This window comes from Neocloeon triangulifer, unplaced genomic scaffold (genome assembly GCF_031216515.1).
Source record: "Neocloeon triangulifer isolate White Clay Creek 2 clone unplaced genomic scaffold, ASM3121651v1 ptg000012l, whole genome shotgun sequence".
Classification (NCBI taxonomy): domain Eukaryota; kingdom Metazoa; phylum Arthropoda; class Insecta; order Ephemeroptera; family Baetidae; genus Neocloeon; species Neocloeon triangulifer.
In genome coordinates this window covers 8,351,309-8,367,776 of record NW_026775554.1, presented here as the reverse complement: position 1 = coordinate 8,367,776, position 16,468 = coordinate 8,351,309, and the positions used below count along the sequence as shown (strand labels likewise).

General features: G+C 37.5%; 2 protein-coding genes across 7 annotated transcripts in view; both read right to left on the bottom strand.

Annotated features, from left to right (window-relative positions):
- Positions 1 to 854: 854 nt before the first annotated feature.
- Positions 855 to 2,487, bottom strand: LOC132197245 (uncharacterized). The gene is made up of 3 exons (XM_059620397.1): positions 2,383 to 2,487; positions 1,963 to 2,212; positions 855 to 1,898 (listed from the first exon to the last, which is right to left on the bottom strand). Exons 1-3 carry the CDS (start codon positions 2,407 to 2,409, stop codon positions 1,531 to 1,533), a joined length of 645 nt encoding a protein of 214 aa, XP_059476380.1. The 5' UTR covers positions 2,410 to 2,487; the 3' UTR covers positions 855 to 1,530.
- A 1,498-nt stretch (positions 2,488 to 3,985) lies between these two features.
- Positions 3,986 to 16,468, bottom strand: part of LOC132196988 (probable 3',5'-cyclic phosphodiesterase pde-5) — a 35,900-nt gene continuing 23,417 nt past the window's right edge. For 4 of the 6 annotated variants that reach the window (XM_059619984.1, XM_059619987.1, XM_059619986.1 and 1 more), the window contains 14 exons: positions 15,968 to 16,120; positions 15,878 to 15,915; positions 15,385 to 15,605; positions 14,702 to 14,852; positions 14,416 to 14,648; positions 14,150 to 14,353; positions 13,342 to 13,555; positions 10,858 to 11,063; positions 8,437 to 8,734; positions 7,646 to 7,804; positions 7,330 to 7,499; positions 6,555 to 6,666; positions 5,633 to 5,713; positions 3,986 to 4,539 (listed from right to left, as the gene is read on the bottom strand). In XM_059619984.1, the coding sequence (XP_059475967.1) occupies positions 4,375 to 4,539; positions 5,633 to 5,713; positions 6,555 to 6,666; positions 7,330 to 7,499; positions 7,646 to 7,804; positions 8,437 to 8,734; positions 10,858 to 11,063; positions 13,342 to 13,555; positions 14,150 to 14,353; positions 14,416 to 14,648; positions 14,702 to 14,852; positions 15,385 to 15,605; positions 15,878 to 15,915; positions 15,968 to 16,120 (2,405 nt within the window). In that variant the 3' untranslated portion in view covers positions 3,986 to 4,374. Of the gene's footprint in view, positions 4,540 to 5,632; positions 5,714 to 6,080; positions 6,162 to 6,554; positions 6,667 to 7,329; positions 7,500 to 7,645; positions 7,805 to 8,436; positions 8,735 to 10,857; positions 11,064 to 13,341; positions 13,556 to 14,149; positions 14,354 to 14,415; positions 14,649 to 14,701; positions 14,853 to 15,384; positions 15,606 to 15,877; positions 15,916 to 15,967; positions 16,121 to 16,468 lie in introns of all 6 variants that reach the window. The other 2 variants (XM_059619983.1, XM_059619985.1) reach the window with 2 other exon arrangements.

The window sequence follows — 16,468 nt, the reverse complement described above, 5'->3', positions numbered from 1 at the left end:
TAGGTTTTATCCAGCAACCAGAAAAGTCGTTTGCAGACTTTCGTTTCCGTGCATTACAATTGGACACTTTGATATGGTCAAATTAAGTTTTACAAGTGTAGTAAAATCCACAAGGTGGGATAAAAAGTGTTGAAAATTAAACTGAAATTTTCATGTTGCCTTCTTCTGGGATCCAAAAGGACCACTACTTGTTGTTGGGGCCACTCAGCGGATCTGGATGCAGGGACCAACAGGGCTTTTGTAATTCTCAAAACAGGATGAGTTTAATGGACACGTAGACCCTGCCTCTTTCAGGGCATCTCAAATAGGCACTTCGATTCACTGAGTGAGCATAAAGTTTCAGACAGAGAGCAATGAAATTGTGCGTATGTAGTCGCTGCGTGAGCCAAAACATGAAATATTTTTACTGTCAAATTTTAAAGTTTAGTAAAATTTTGCAATAATTTTTGGCAAGAAAAGTATAATTTAATAATTTGAATACTCTTGCCAACTCTAACAATTAATATTTTGAAATTTTCTAAGATCAAATTTGAAAATTTTGTATAATAAATCAATGTAAAAATAATGCAAAATAATTGTTTTACGTTATTGAAATTAGAGATCTGAATAATGATTATATTTACCAGCAGAAGGAGCCAAGTAGATGTCATTTTTTACTACAGTAGTATCAGCGAATAAAAAAAAACTGTTTTTAGTGTGTGCTAATTGCGCTCCTAAATACTTAAAGGCAACTTAGGGCACTAAACGAAGTATAAATAGAAGATTGTGCATTGCAGTTTCGTACAATTTTTATTTATGCCACGCATTGTTGTAAGGCAATATGAGCAGGACATGTTTTGAAATATTCATATAATCAGGTATGAAAGGACGTCTAATACAAGGTTAATGATACCACCTATATATTTTTTCAAGCAGACTGTGACTTCTAATTTAGGGCATACATACGCTATTTTATTACTTTTGAGATAAAAACAGTAATGAAGAAAGTATAACAAATATATCTTTTTGGGTCAAGTACTCTTTATTTTAAGATCGCATATGGCAAAAGCTCCGTTACATTATTTTTTTTTGGTGGCGTATTTTCTAATTACTTTATCTTCATTTATATTATATTCATTTAAGACCCCATATCTTGGCGCAGACTTCTCTTGAAGCCCTCGTTTCATAGCGAATTGTTTGCGAGAGGTGTTTCCAACTCCTCACTTTGTGACATTTTGGATTGGTATTTTGTTTTTCTTTATTTCTTTCCACATGTTAGCTTTCATATTTAACGCAAATTTTTTTAATTATTTATATATCTGATGTCGTCCTCGTATCACAAAATTTTTGAGACTTCACACAAAAGATTGCTTTCAACATAATAATTTTTTTATTCCTTTTCCCCAACGTTTGCGATGCATGGACGATATCGCCTTTTTTAAATAGTGCTAATAATTGAGTTTTTTTTTATAATTCTATTAATTTCATGTTTATTTCTTTTCAGTCCATATAATACTATATTTGGCGTGTGAACAATGATTAAAATGTTAATTACAGGAAAATAAATTTAAAGAACTTATTTGAGAATTTGGAAGAAAATACACGATCCTCATCACTAATAACAAGATCCTCAAAACCAGGTTTTCGTGGTTTCTCTGGTGCGGTAGTGGTAGTAGAAGTGGTGACTGGTGCAGTAGGATGGTTTGTATTGAGAGGAATGTTCGCGGTGGTCGTTATAGGCCTGCTAGTAGTAGTGACCGTAGAAGGGACGACAGTTGTAGCTGCATCGCTGCAACCAGTCAATGACGCCGGTGCCTCGCAAATTTGCTTGTTGGAGTTGAACAGGTTTCCATCGGGACATTTAGAGATGGTCAACGTGAGTGCAGTATTATTTTGGCATGTATAGTAAAACTTTGGAACTAAAAATTGTTTAAATAATTATGATGAACATTTAAAACTAATTTAAATAATTTTCCCCGTTACCTTGTGGAATTGAAACTGGACCATTTGTCGGTGCCATGCATAGAATCGGGATGCAAGGCCCTCTGGGTCCCTTGAAACCCTCGAAGCAGTACGAGTCGGCTGCACATGTGAGTTCTGCACTGATACTAATACTAGATATGTATCCCGAAACAGGGCACACTGAATAAGCTCTTCGATTTGCAGAGCACATAGTTTCAGACGGTGGGCAGTAAAAATTTACAGCATAGGAATTCGCAGCAAGAGCCAAAATCTAAATTTTATAGGAATATTCATATTACTATGATATGACTGATAATATAAAGTGTCAGATTCGATTGGATGGATGAAATATGAAAATATCCATGAAAATATTTTCAGAACGGTGTATTACCTTTTGAGCAATATATTGCAACAAAAAAGTATTAAATTAAATCTTCTTACCAATAAAATAAAATAAGTTGATTTCATTTTTACCAAGAAAAAGACGTTTCGCACGTTGCCAAACAAGTTTAGAACTGAAGTGGGTATATAACTTCTGAGCTTAAATACTAGGTGCCATGCAATATAATTTAGGCATTTTGCAACATTTATAGTGCCATACACCATTTTTATAGGGGCAATCAAATTTTATGCCGATCCATTTTAATCCACCAACATCACCATTGAGGGGAGATGCGCCTTCACAAAATGGGCTGAAACATTATTAGAACCAGAACAAAGTTAAAAAAAAAAATATGAAAAAAAAAATATGTACTATAGAATTTCACGATCGAGGGTTGATTCATAGTGAGTTGAGTTTAGAGTCGGCTGTTCCTCGATGGGTTTTCGGAGTTGTTTATTGTTTCAGAAAAACAATATAGTTTCAAAGATTTACATATAACAAACAATAGAGGAAAGGCTGACTTTAAATTCAACTCTACATGCAAAATATTATACAATGTCGTCAATGTCATCTTTTCAGCACCACCTGTACATCGAGCGTGATCCCACATTTATCCCACAATAATTGTGAAAAACAAACCAGCATTGTTTAAAAGGACCATATTAATACTGATAAAAAATAAATGTGTTTTTAGTTCATGATCCGACGACATAAGGCATTTCTCCCTCCAATGTCTGCTAATACAAATAGCTATAAAAAAGTAATAAAAATGTCTTTGATTATTTTATTTAAAGTGTTTTATGCCTTGAAATAATTCAATAAATCCATAAACGATCCACACTCTATGTCTCCGTAAAAAGATAAATGCGGCAGTTTAATCATTTTTGCGATAAAAATAGTTTTATGATTTGCATTTCAGTCAAATTTCTCGTGGTGAGAGATAACTACTAATTAGCCGGGATTGATCTGTACACATCATGATTTCTTAATCGCACGCGTGAGGGTGGTCCATAATTACTTGATTAGCCCGAATTAAGCGAATGAAAACGAGCGAACTTGATTTTGGCGTTGTTGGTGCGCAGCTGGGCACATACTCGAAAGCTTTTAGCATAAATAAAATATAAATTCGCTTCGGGGTAATGTCGAGAGAGTCCGTGCACTCCAACCACCCCCGCTGTAGCTCGACGCGCCGGCTTAATACACATAAAGTTGATGGAAAGGGTTAATCTGCAGCCGGCAGCTCACTAGGCTTCATTTGGTGCCGCCTGCGTGAGCTGACTGAGCAGCGAAGCCATTGTTGTGCCCCTGCGATTGCGTCCCTCGTGTGTAACAGGTTGCCTAAGCACGACTGGAGTGCGCCGCTTTGCCGCCCTTTCAGAGAGTGGCGCCTTTGGATAGTTCAGATGCGGAAGGGAGGAAAGCGGGAAAGTTGCCAGACTGGGAAAGAGAGGGCAGAATTTTCCAGATTGTGACTAGTCGAGCTGAGGTGCTATGGGTTTTTTAAAATTTTCCTCTAATGAAGTTTTATGAGCAAAAATATAAATAAATAAATTTCATTCAACATGTTGTTGGCCGAGCAGAAATATTTTACATTTCCTTCAAACTTCTTTTACTTTTTAGGTTGTTGGAACAGACCAGTACAGAAAAGCAGTTGTAAAATATGTTACAGAACATTTATTTGGTTGTCACAAAAATTCTATTTAGTGAAGAGCGTGTCTGTCGAACCAAAATCATGATTGTTCATTTTTATTTAACCAATCTCGTCTTACGTTTAAATGCACCATTATAATTTTCATTTATTTTCATTATTTGATAGAACCCTCCGAAGTTAGACAACATTGATTCTCACAGTGGTTTTTTTCCATAGTATTATCAGAATCACAATCACGTTTAACATTAAGCGTAGTTTGAATCCATCGTCTCGGTGAGAAAAGTACACAACATGATAATATATATTTTTTTAATTTGATTACTCCAGCAAAAAATAGAGGACTAGCGAGCACCTCTCTTGGGAAAATACAGCATATTTTCAAATAGGAAATGGGTAGCGTTCAGGACGCCGCTGCTTTGCTTTCTCTCAGCTTCTTTTGCTCCTCGTTAAGTCGCTCCCATCGGGCCAGGTTGGCCTTGCACTGATCCAATAAGGGCTTGGTCTCGGGCAGCAGTTTGTAGAGCAGCGAGTAGCACGGAATGCAAATTCCATTTATGAAGCCAACCTGAAAATGAGGTGAGAGTAATTATACTATGTTTCCTTGAACTCACAGCTTTGAATTGTAAGTAATAATTTTAGGAGATGGAATTTAAAACGGACTAGAAAGTCTTAATTATCAATTTTTAGCCCAATTCTTTAAAAGACAATTTGAACTTAAAAATTTTATAAAGTTATGTAATAGTTAATGTTGTAAAAAAATTGAACGTTTAACTTCAAGTGAACTGGAAATAAATATAAAAAAGATAAATTTGCTTTTCAAAATGCAAAGGAAAATGAACTAAACACTGCGAACTGTTTTAATTTTTTATGATTGTACTGGTGAAAAATTAATTGTAAATTATCTTTTTTCTACAAATTTAGGATTTAATACGAGTTGAAAAAATTTTAAGCAAAACACTTTTCTAAAATTCCATACAATTAAATTTATATTAAATTTAATAAAGATCAAAATGATCAGTTGTAAATTTATGATTTATTAGATTCATTATATACATATTTTCTTAATATTTAATCTATTTCCGTGATTAATTAAAGTAAAAATGCTTTAAAAAGGTAAAATACGTCAATATAGAAGTTGAATAATATATTTAAAATCTGAATCAAACACAGGAAAAATATAATGATATTATTTTTCATAATGAATTGATGGATAAAGTTAAATTAATAAACAAAAAAATTCACGTCTGGAAATAATAAAATATATTTATCCAGTACGAATAAATAAGTAACATAAGCTACTCTACTCTATATGAAACAAAAAAAATTTAAATTGGGTAAGAAATGCATTTCTACAGTGAGATTAATTGTAAAGTAGTTTTGTGAAAATCCGAGTAAACTTTCATGCACTGCAGAAAGTGGGAAAAAGAGGTGCAAAAACTGAAGCGTGTGAGAAGTAACGTCTAGAGGAAGCTGGCAGTGGCAAGAGCGTTTAGTTTGACGTGGCGTGCCTGGTTGATTATATTCCCTTCTTCCTATATTAGTTACCACCCTTGGGTTTCCCACAGAAAAACGGACGCTTTTAGCACGGAAAGCATCTCAAAAACCATGGTCGGGGGGAAATAGCCCTCAGCACAAAAGTGGTGAAAGTGCATTTTCACCTGCATCTCGGCCAACTCAGATTCTTTGTCACGATCCATCAAGGGAATTGGCACGCGGCCAGCCATTTTTTCTTGGTCACCCTGGAACAATTGAGCACGCCCAGGTGAAGAAAGGGTGAAAGGGGTGGGTTAATCGAGCAGCAGCTAGGTCGCTTTTGTTAGACGCAGCAGCTGCCGAGAAGGGTCTCTGGGGGGTAATTTTTGGAATTTTCCAGCCGCACACCTACTCTCTCGTCAGATGAGACCCTTCTTTTCAGCAATAAATATATTTATAAATTAATTACAAGTGAAAGGGCAAAATGCAGCTCTGCGCGCAATCGTGATTTTTGCAGCAAACACTGAAGATTGTTTTTACAAAGGAAATTAAAGAGAGACAGAAAAAGATAGACATTGAAAAACGAGAGATTATATCTGCTTCTTCATGCTGGAGAACATCGATGGTGCAAACCTGTGAGGCGGCCTGTTGGTCCGGTTGGTCCCTGTCCATCATGGGAATGGGTATGCGGCCCGCGGCTTTTTCAGCGTCGCCCTGATTTCATTTCAAACGTGCATTTAGTAAAAAAATTATTTCAATAACAAAGTTAATTAGTGGGAATCTGCAAGAGACTGGGTTAAATATTATCAATTTGGATATCTGAGATCAAAGAACGATTTGGAACAACCTTTGAGGAAAGCACTTCAAAGAAACTGTCTCAGCCCTTTGCACAAATTTAATGCAGCTCGTCTCGTTAAACTGCTTTGCCCGGACGAGTGGAAAAAGCGGCTGGTGCAAAAAATGGCTGGGCAAAGTTTCCCTTCCGCTTAGGAAAAGCCACTTTGCCCGCCCGCACTCAATTTCCATATGAATCACGTCCGTTTAAGGTGTTCAAACTTTCTTGCTTGCTGTATGCGTTCAAGTGTGAGAGTGCAAAAAGTGGTTTACCTGTTCGTAGAACTCCTCGAAAATCACTTTGACGGTTTTCACTTGCAGCTCCCAGGGTTTGGCGCTGGCGGAGAGGTCGCTCGCCGTCATCGTGATCGCCTCAAGCAACAACCTAAACAAACACAATCGCTCTCAGCAAAACAATCAAACTTGAAACGCAGAGGTGCACCGCCTGGAAATGCGCCAGACATGATTTCCTCTTATTGAAACAAGATTTTTAAATACATGCAAGATTGTCCGAGCGAGATTTAAAAATTTTTGTATAAAAATGAAATAGAAAATATTTAATTATTTTAATTAATATTAAAAATGTTAATTTTTTTGGTGATTTTTTTAGAGAAATAATTTCTTTTGTTCTGAAATTCAATTATGAAGTAAAATTTTAACTGTGTAATAATTAGTCTAGCTACAAAAACGCCCGTTTTAAGAAAATTAACATAATCTTATATATAAGAAAAAGGAGCTGAACATTTTCATAAGGCTCTTCAAAATCTCTAAGATAAACAAAATGACACTTTGCTTCTTCTTTTGCATTGTTTGTGAAGATTAAATTTTGAATTTCCTCAGGGGCAATTTAATTAAAATTCCTCTTGCATGAGGGAGGAAAGGTCGCTCTCACTAAAAATTAATTTGCAAAATGAGACTTTCGCTTTCCTTGGCAAAATATTTGGAGCAATATTATCCTCGCTTCCGGCAAAACGAGCGAGAGAGGAAATGTCGCATCTTTCTTTCTTTATTTCTCCAACTCTCATCTCAATTACACAAATTTAATGACCTGTGCTCCGGGTTGGTCCATGAAAATAGTCCGTCCTCGACGATTTTCGTGAGGCGGGCCTTGTTGGGGAAAAAGAGGGCCAGGTCCGTCGCCAGAATGCAGTGCTTGATGTTGGACAGCACCTGCTTGTACTCCTCGCTGCTGAGCTTGCTGAATATGTTGTGGCCCTCCTGCAAATATTTGCTCTCTCTCAAAAAGGTAATATCGCGGCACAGAAAGGCAATATCAGCTCATAATTGACTCTCGTCCTCGCGGGACGAAATTGAACTTTTCCCTTGGGACTTTTGGAATACATGAGACGGAAACTTTCGCCCACCTGTTGCAAAATCGTGATTGTTTGATTAAAGTGGTGATGTTCCATGGTGCTGGTGCTGTAGATGCTGGCCAGTGGTGACTCCGTGTCCAGCATGAACTTGTTGTTTTTACCCCTGTGGTCGAGGTCATGGCATAGCGAGCCGATGTACAAGGCCAAGCACTGCAAAAATAAATCACACAGTCACCTCCAGGGACCTGCAAATGATTCGCCACTTGCACACGGCTTCGAAGTTACTGTGCCATGAAATTAACTTTTCCTTATTGCTAGATTTTTGTTCTTTTTAGAAGAAAGAGAATAAGCTATTTTGTAAATTATTTATTTAAATTTTAAAATATTTAATTAATGACGGTTCTAAAGATAGCTCTCAATCAGATTTTTAGTTAAAAATAATAAAAATGATCTAAGATATATTTTCTTGACTTGAATTTTGTGAATTGAAATTTGAAATAGTTAAAGTTAATTACATTAAAAAAAATATATAAATTAGATTTTTTCTTTTTTTATAATTCTACTTGCTAAAACTTTACTCTCGATGAACTTGAGGATATAAAAATAATATCATCATATTTATAATTTTTCAAAGCACAATATTTTCATTGTTTATAAATCAGCACATCTCGGCCAAGATTATTTTTCAAAATTAATATTTGATTTTGCAGCTATCAATGAGTATTTTTTCGTTTTTGCTTGAAATTTCTATATTTAAAACCATAAATTTGCAACTGTGGCAATAGGCATTAAAACGTATCAGTTTTCAAAATTTTTACACAGCTTATTTTGAATTGGCTCACCTCATTGGGCTTGAAGATCTCTCTGGAATGCTTGATGATGGAATACATCGAGTTGGCGACGGAAAAGCCGTGCGCCCAGTTGTGGTAGGGCACGCGGCGGTAGTTTTTGCGCACGGTCAGCGTGAAGCGGATGATGTTGTCCTGGTCGAAGCGGGACATGCCGAACAGCTCGCTGAACATGGAGACGGCGTAGCGCACCTTCTTCATGTCGTCCAGCGCGTAGATGTTGAAGTAGTAGCTAGCAACATCAATTGACGGTGATCCCACCGAGTCCACGGGCAGAACTGCCTTGTTAGTGCTGCGTGCAATCAAGTGTTAACTCTCTCTCACCAAGCTGCGAGTGCCACAGGTGCACGATTAAGTGCGCCAGCAACATGGATATATTTATGCCTATATCTACTGCAGGAATATAAAATAAAAGTCGCGTTTTAATAACTAGAGAGCTACGCTCCGAACGAAAGAGAGAGATGCGTACTTAGGACTGAAGCACTTGAGAAATTAACAGACATGAAAGGGAATGCGTAATTTTGCTCAGCTGTTGCTTCAAAACTAGCACCTCAAAGTGAATACATCAAAACGACTTTAATTATGAAAGTAAAAATGTAAGCAATTTTTGTTATTCTAAGAAATATGTTCTTTTTTTTCTTTTTTCGTCCTATTTGTTTTACATTTATAATGACTCTGTTCAGTCTCAACTTTCAATATTTATTTTTTTTTAACCTCCTGAATGCTTAAACTACACAAAATTTACATACTAATCTAACCATTTGTATATGAAAAATGTAAGATAAAAATTTTAAATGTTAATTTTTATTTGCTCACGACCACAAATTAGACAGTTTATGCCATGGAAATAATGAAAATTGTGCTACATTTATATGACGCCCCACTATTCAAATGGAACTGGTGCTTATGCCACGTATACTTATTGTCGGTCGTACGAGCAACAAAAAGTTCAAACGGACGCCGCCGCTTTTGCGTGTTTATTTATTTGTTTATACTCCCGAGTACACACGTACTCGATGCAGCTAATGGGTTGTCTGGCCATCAGATGGATGGGCGTTGCAAGAGGAGGATTAGCGAGTTGCCGGACAAAGGGTTATTGCTGGCCAGCAGGGGGGAGTTGCGGTTTGCCTCGGTGTAATGAAGCGCCAGTCAGCCATAAGTACAGAAATTTAACAATTCGGGCGAAAAACGCGCGTGTCCCTCACAGGGGCTTTCATTTTGGACGCACACACGTGCTTTTGACAGACTCAAAGAGAAGGAAAGGTGAGGCGGAATTTGCACAAAATCAGCTGTCAAGTTATTTGGAAAGGGAGAAATGTAATACTGCACGTGAAATTTGATACGTATCAAAGTTAGTTGGCGCTCGACGGAAAATCAAATCATTGCAAACTCTGTGAAGACGGCATATCTGGTAATTAGAGATTCGCATGCCGCGTTGGCTTTAATGACCGATAAATTTAATTAAAAGTTGCGCGGTATCTCGAGGCTCGCGCTAATTCAATTAGACTCGGGCTTTGAGCAGAGATAATTGCGTTGTCAAAGAAATTTGAGTTATCTACATCCTGGGCGCTACTACAAAATTATTTCGTACGTCTCGTAAGCAGGTAGGCATCCGGCATGACCTCAAAGCACAGCGGCGCAGCATAACTTTGCGCTCCACGTGAGTGTTCAGCGTATAAGCATTAATTGTACGTGGGACACCGTCACTTTATGGCAAGTGTAGCCGACTGAATTTCATCTCGTTTGTAAAATATTCTATGCGTTTAAAGTGTTTTATTTTCAAAGGAATATGAGCAAGCGGATATTTATAAACATATATTTAAATACATAATATATATCATCATACTATAAATTCTAGACTTTTTTGAAGTTCAATAAAAAAATTATAAATTAAACATTAAACGGAATAAAAGTTTTTCTTCCTATATCATGTTAAATTAAGGAAACTTTAGTAAATATTTATGAGCATGTGGTCATAAATTACTTCATTTTAAGTGGACCCTCTTACATAATTAAATTTTTTGGGCTGAAATTAATGTCTCTCTCTCTCTCTCTCTATCCTTGGGAGAATGAACTCGCTTTAATCAAAAACGTAAAAGGCCCTGCTTTTTAGTAAAATTATTTCAAACAGTGCCTTACTTTCGTTTAGTATTTTTTTCATAAAGGAAAAAAAATATTATTTCAATTCTTTCAGTTTGTAAGCAATTCACAAAACTATGATTTCTTAAGCACTTTCAGTAATGTTAATTAAAGCTCTTTCTAGAATTGAGAAAAGCTGCACGATCTTTGAGCCCCAAGCGCAAAGCAAATCCTGGGGCGATCCTGCTTAAGCTCTGAAGAAATTAAAGCCGCACTTTTGCTAATGGAAATAATTGGGGAAATACATAATTTGTGAGAAGCGTTTTTGACACTTACGAGTCTCTCGTTGGTCCCTCGGGGTTGATCTCGGTCATGCTCTTCATCATGAGCACCTCGTCCTCAGAGCAGGTGTTGTGGTAGCTGAGGACGTCGAGGGCGACGCGGTACTTTTGTTCCGAGCGCTGGATTTTCTCGTACAACTTGGCGTGGTGCAGCGCCAGGCCGCAGTACACGGCGAACGTCTCAAAAGCCTCCTCGTCCTCCTGCAGACCCACCGGAAAACAATTTGAGCCTTTCAACGCACAACTTTGGCCCAGCCAGGCGGTGCTCGCTCGGCCGAGAGCCTTTTGTTGCCAAACAGGAAACTCTGCTGCCAGCCTGCAGCCACCCAGCCGGGTAATTAGCGCGCGATTTTCCGATTTTCCACCGGCCTTTGTGCTGCGTAAACCTGCCGTGCGTGCTGCGGCTGAACCGCAAAATTTTGACCTAATATTTTGTTTTCGAAATTAGCCCTGTGAGGATTTTCTGGGAGGATTATTATATAATAATTTTGAGAACATTCACGTCAAAATAATTAATGCCAGAGAAGTAATCAAGAATGCCTTCCTCATTTTTGAATCTACAAAATAATTTATCAAATAATGAAGCATCGAGTTTCCCAATCTAACGAATGAAAAGCACTTAGCTGATGGAAATTTGACACCTTAATTGATTTCCAGAATCCAAATTTAGACTTGACGCAACCCAGCTTGCGTATTCAAAATAACCAAACAGCGTCAAGATCAAATTTTATCCCTGGAAATCTTTTTATTTTCGCTTATTTTTTGGATTAAAATTTGAGCATTTATTGATTTTTATAAATAAATTTAAATAAAAAACTTTTCAAAGAAAATCTGAAAAAGAAGTTAAAGCTGAATTATAGATAAATTTAAAAAAAATATATTACTAACTTTTATTGGGTAACATTCAGCTTTGAAAAAGAAAATGCAATAAAATTTTCTTCCAAGGGTAAGCACCTCCAAGGCTATCATTAATTTTTTCCCATTCACGTGTAGCTCTTTTTCATCTGATTGCACAACATTCAGCCCGTCTGTATTGACGGAAAAATTGAATTCCCCGCAAGTGGAGCAAACTCATGTCGGCATAATCAACCCATTTTCATTTCATCGTCGGAAGTTTCTCGTTACAAAGGCGTAATCTCCCGCGTCAGGCTGGAGCAAGATGCAATTTTTCCGCGAAACACAAGCGCTTTACGATAAGCCGAGCTGGCAGCAGAGCTCGCTCGTAATTGAACGACACTGTAAATACATTCGCAACACACACACATACAGCGCGCCAACATCAATTTTCCAATCAATATCTCTATGCACTGCTCGTTTCCCTCTCTTGTGTCGCATCCCAAGCAAAGGCAGGGGGATAGGCGAGAGATGTTATTTATAAAGACGAAGGGAAGAAGAAGAAGTTAGTGCTCTTTCCTGTGATTTAGAAAAAGCGGAGCATTCATGATCGATAAACTGACTCGGATTACTTAAGTCCTCCCTATGACGTCACTTGCAGGGGAGAGAAAGAGAGACTCAATGAGACAGAGTACACAACATGATTTAGGGCAGTGGATCAAAATTTAAAGTAAAATGTTAAAATATTATATATTCTATTTATTATAAATTATAAATTATTTTTAATTCTAATTAATTAATTCAGTGCCTTTAAATTAGCGTTTACGGCGTTTACAATACTACAACGCTTTGTTGTTTATATGCAGCGCTTTTTAAATGATGAATTAAATTGAAAAGGTAATTATAGAGTGTTATAGAGTCAGTCACTCATCAAATCTGAATATTTCAAAGGGTCAGGAATATTAAAAAAAGGTGCAAATTGACCATCGGTATTCGTTTCACTGTTTTGGTCTTATAGGAAATAATAAAATTGCTATTATGAAAACTTATAGCTCTGTCAGTTTTTGTTAAGAATTATTTATCTAAAAAACTTGTTTATCGTTTTGCAAGGATCTATGGGGGTTTAAACAATTTGGAATTTTGATTTTCTGTAAACGCGTTTATCAAACTTATCTAACATCTGTGAACAAAATTGTAAACCGAGGCGAATTGTTTATATTTAAAGCAGTTTTAGCCCTGCAGCATTACTTAAATTTGTTTTGAGCTTTTCTCCAAATTATGATCTTTTCCTTTTCAAAAACAATATTAATTTTATGGGAACTGGAAAAATTACTTTTCTTGAGTGTAGATATTCCTATTCTTTCATTTTTTTTATTCACCTGAATGAATTTAAAAAACCAATTTCAAGTCGGAACACTAAAAAAAAAACAGTTTCAACTCACAGTCAAATTGAATTAGTGTTTGGAAAACGAGCGTTGTCGCACTGCCCCCCGCAGCGTCACAAAATAATGCTCCCGCACGCAGGGAGACTGCACAGCGGGGTGTGTGTGTTTGCCCTGGCCGCGTGTGTGTCTGTGTGTGTGTGCGAGCATGCATTAAGCCAGCGGCGGCGAAAGAGATGAATTATTCAGGTGCGTCTGCTCACCTTTGTGAAGAGGCCGCAGCGTTTGTTGACCATTTGCACGACGCCGATGGTGATGCCCCTGATGAAGATGGGCATGCACAGGATGGTCCGTGTGTGGTAGCCGGTCAGCTGGTCCACGGTCCGGTTGAACCGCGGGTCCGAGTACGCGTCCGTGATGTTGAGCACTTCGCCCGTCAGAGCCACTTGACCTGCGATCCCGGTGCCCAGGGGAAATCTGTCGTTCACACGAACCTCCATTAGCTGCCAATCGATTGAGTTTTACTTATCCCGCCGACGGGGCTAGAGTGGACGTGCCAATGCGCCCCCATTACTTTCCCTCAATTAGTGTAGGGAAACCCCGTAGGCAAGAAAACAAAATAAAAAAGTCTCATTCTCAATTCCTCCGGGGAAAATAGTGTTTCTTGTTAAAAATAACGAACTCTTCTAAAATTGCTGCTATGAAAATAATCGTTAAAACTTGTTGCTCTTCTGCTGTTTGGCAAGAGAAAAATTCTAAAAATTGCTAAAAATACTTTATATTATTGAAGTTAAAAATTAATTCTAATAAAAAATAATCTTTTTATGGTATTATTTTATTATGGTTTCCAGACTATTATGGAAATATATATAAAATTAAATTTCTCTGTATTACCGTTATCATTTATAATTATGTTTATTACGTGTTCCTTCTTTTTCCTTTTGAGTTAATATATTTATTTTTAGTAAATTATTGATGTAAATAGAATGTAAGAATTTTGAAGAAAAAAATAATTTTTTTTAAATGATATTAAATTTAAAAAAAAAAAATACTTAATTTTTCAGCACGAACCTTATCTCCTTGCCTCGAGTTGACGAATTTTCCTCGCTGTCCTTGCTGTCGTCAGTGCCCATGTCGAATATTCTTGCGTAGAGCTCTTTGCTCCTCGAGTCGACGAGGAAAAGCGACGCCCTGTCCGCGTCCACCAGACGCTGCGCGTACGTCATCACTTTCACAACCAAAGCGTCCATGCTCACCATGTCTTGGAAAATCGATCTGCAACACGCACATCACAATCAACCTCTAACTTTGGTGAAAATTTTCGTTGGCTCTCTCACTTGACCACTTTGAGGAGGAAGTCGTTAAGTCTGCGGGTCTTGTCGATGGACAAGAAGAGCTGGGCGTAGTGCAGGGCGATGCCGCCCCACACCAGGTAACTCCGCGCGATCTCCTCGTCCTCTTCGTGGAACGCCGGCCCCTGCCGCCGCCACATCAGCAACACGCCCGTCATCTCGCTGTCCGCCTGCACAATCGGCTGCCACAGCGCGTGTTCCGCTTCCAAAACCGAATTCTGAAAAGTCAAAAAATTTCTTTCTGCATCTGCCGCCGAATATGGGAACTTACGTCTTTGCCTTCGGAACGCGGCGACGGCACCGGAAATCTTTGGTCTCCTGAGCCTTTGGAAAGTCTTAGCGGTTCTCGACTGCGGGCCACGAACTCAGGAACGGTCGTGGGAGAGCTGATTGGAATCAGCAGAGGCTCCCCACTCTCTGATCTGCAAGTTAAAAGCGATTCACAAGGTCTTGTAAATTCTAGTTTTCCAGAAAAATAAGAACTCCTACTGGTCAGTTTGATTTGATTTTTATTTTTTAAATAATCTAAAACTATAAAAAAATTTTACAGTTGAATTGACAAAACAATTAATATCTAAATTTTATTATATTAAAGTTTCAATTAATAAAACATCAAAAAGTCATTTTTATTTAATTAAATTTTTAGTTATATTCTATCAATTTCGTTGAATGAAGTCAATTTCTTGTGTGCTAAAAATTTTGCAAAACATTTTTACGCGGATTATACCAGAACAAAAGTTATTCAAGTTTTTAACGTTTGTTCAACAGAAAAATAAAATATTATAAAAGATTAAAATTGTACTTCCTCAAATAGCTTGTTTAAATTCATTTTATTTTTAATAAAAATTAAATTTTACTGTATCCTAAATATTTAAAAGCTCAATTATTTTAGCCGACTTTCTTGATCAAATTCACCTTTTTTTCAAATAAAATAGAATTGTACGACTAACGCACCTGATGTCGTGGCCCAGGTATTGTCCCATCAGTTCGGAGCCCCTGATGTTTTCGACGCCACTCGGGTTGGGCTCGGCCAAGTAGAGCCTGAAGCCGTCGGCGCTGACCGCCGAGCAGATGCAGCTGGCCAACTCCCAAAGCACGTTGGAGCGGTCCGGTTTTGTTTGCAGAGAATGGGTCAACTCCTGCAGCATCTGTCTCTTATCTGCATGCACGCAGAACTACACACAAACACAAAACGGACTATTTTACTGTTGCCTGCGTTTACCACTGGCAAACAGCGTTTACTGAAACTGTGTTGCACTCGATCGTTGTTTATATTTACTGTGAGCAAGCGGAAAATAAAAAGATATTCGCCTTGACTTTTGAAGTAAACTTAATAGGCGCGGCAACAAAGGAAAGCAACTTCTGGTGCGCTCTATTTTTTTTTATCTTGTCGAAATTTGGTTTCGCACTCGGCGGAGTGAAAATAAAAAAGAAAATGTGCACTCACCTTCCACCGGGATAGACTAGTCTTTCTGCCAACTTTTCCTGTCGAAAGAAAACAATGCATAATAGATTCTTCGCAGAATGTCTGGAATACCATTTGCGTCAGCCGGCTGCTTTTTCTTGTCGCGCTGCATCTTGCGGATCATCCACCGCTCCAGTTGCTCCAGATCCACCTCCTCCATGAGCCACTGCTCAAGAAAGTCGGGGTGCGATTTGAGGTAGGCGCTGACTTGCACTTCGCTGGCCTCTTCTCATGCGAAAATTTAAATTTTTACATTTAAATAATGTAAACTTGTAAAATAATTTTAAAACTTGTAAAAATTCTTCAAGTTTCAAAATTTAAAATATATTATATTTGCATTCATGAAGTGAAATGAAGAATTAAACTGAACATTATTATCCATCAATGCGAGAAAAGCCGGGATATTCTAAATTCACCATTATAAGGATCGTTTTTAAATGTTGTAATAATCGTTTTTCCTAGAAAAATGAACACTGTCATGGATTTTTTTTTATTTTGGCAATATTAAAACTAGAACTGTTTCTTGTGGTTTTTTGTTTTCGCTTGTTACGTTTTTGGTTATCAATATGATAA

Coding starts and splice junctions, on each gene's coding strand:
- LOC132197245 (XM_059620397.1), bottom strand. CDS start 2,409: ATGAAATCAACTTATTTTATTTTATTG. Junction 2,213..2,382: donor CAACTTATTTTATTTTATTG/GTAAGAAGATTT, acceptor TATAAAATTTAG/ATTTTGGCTCTTGCTGCGAA. Junction 1,899..1,962: donor TCCAGTTTCAATTCCACAAG/GTAACGGGGAAA, acceptor AACAATTTTTAG/TTCCAAAGTTTTACTATACA.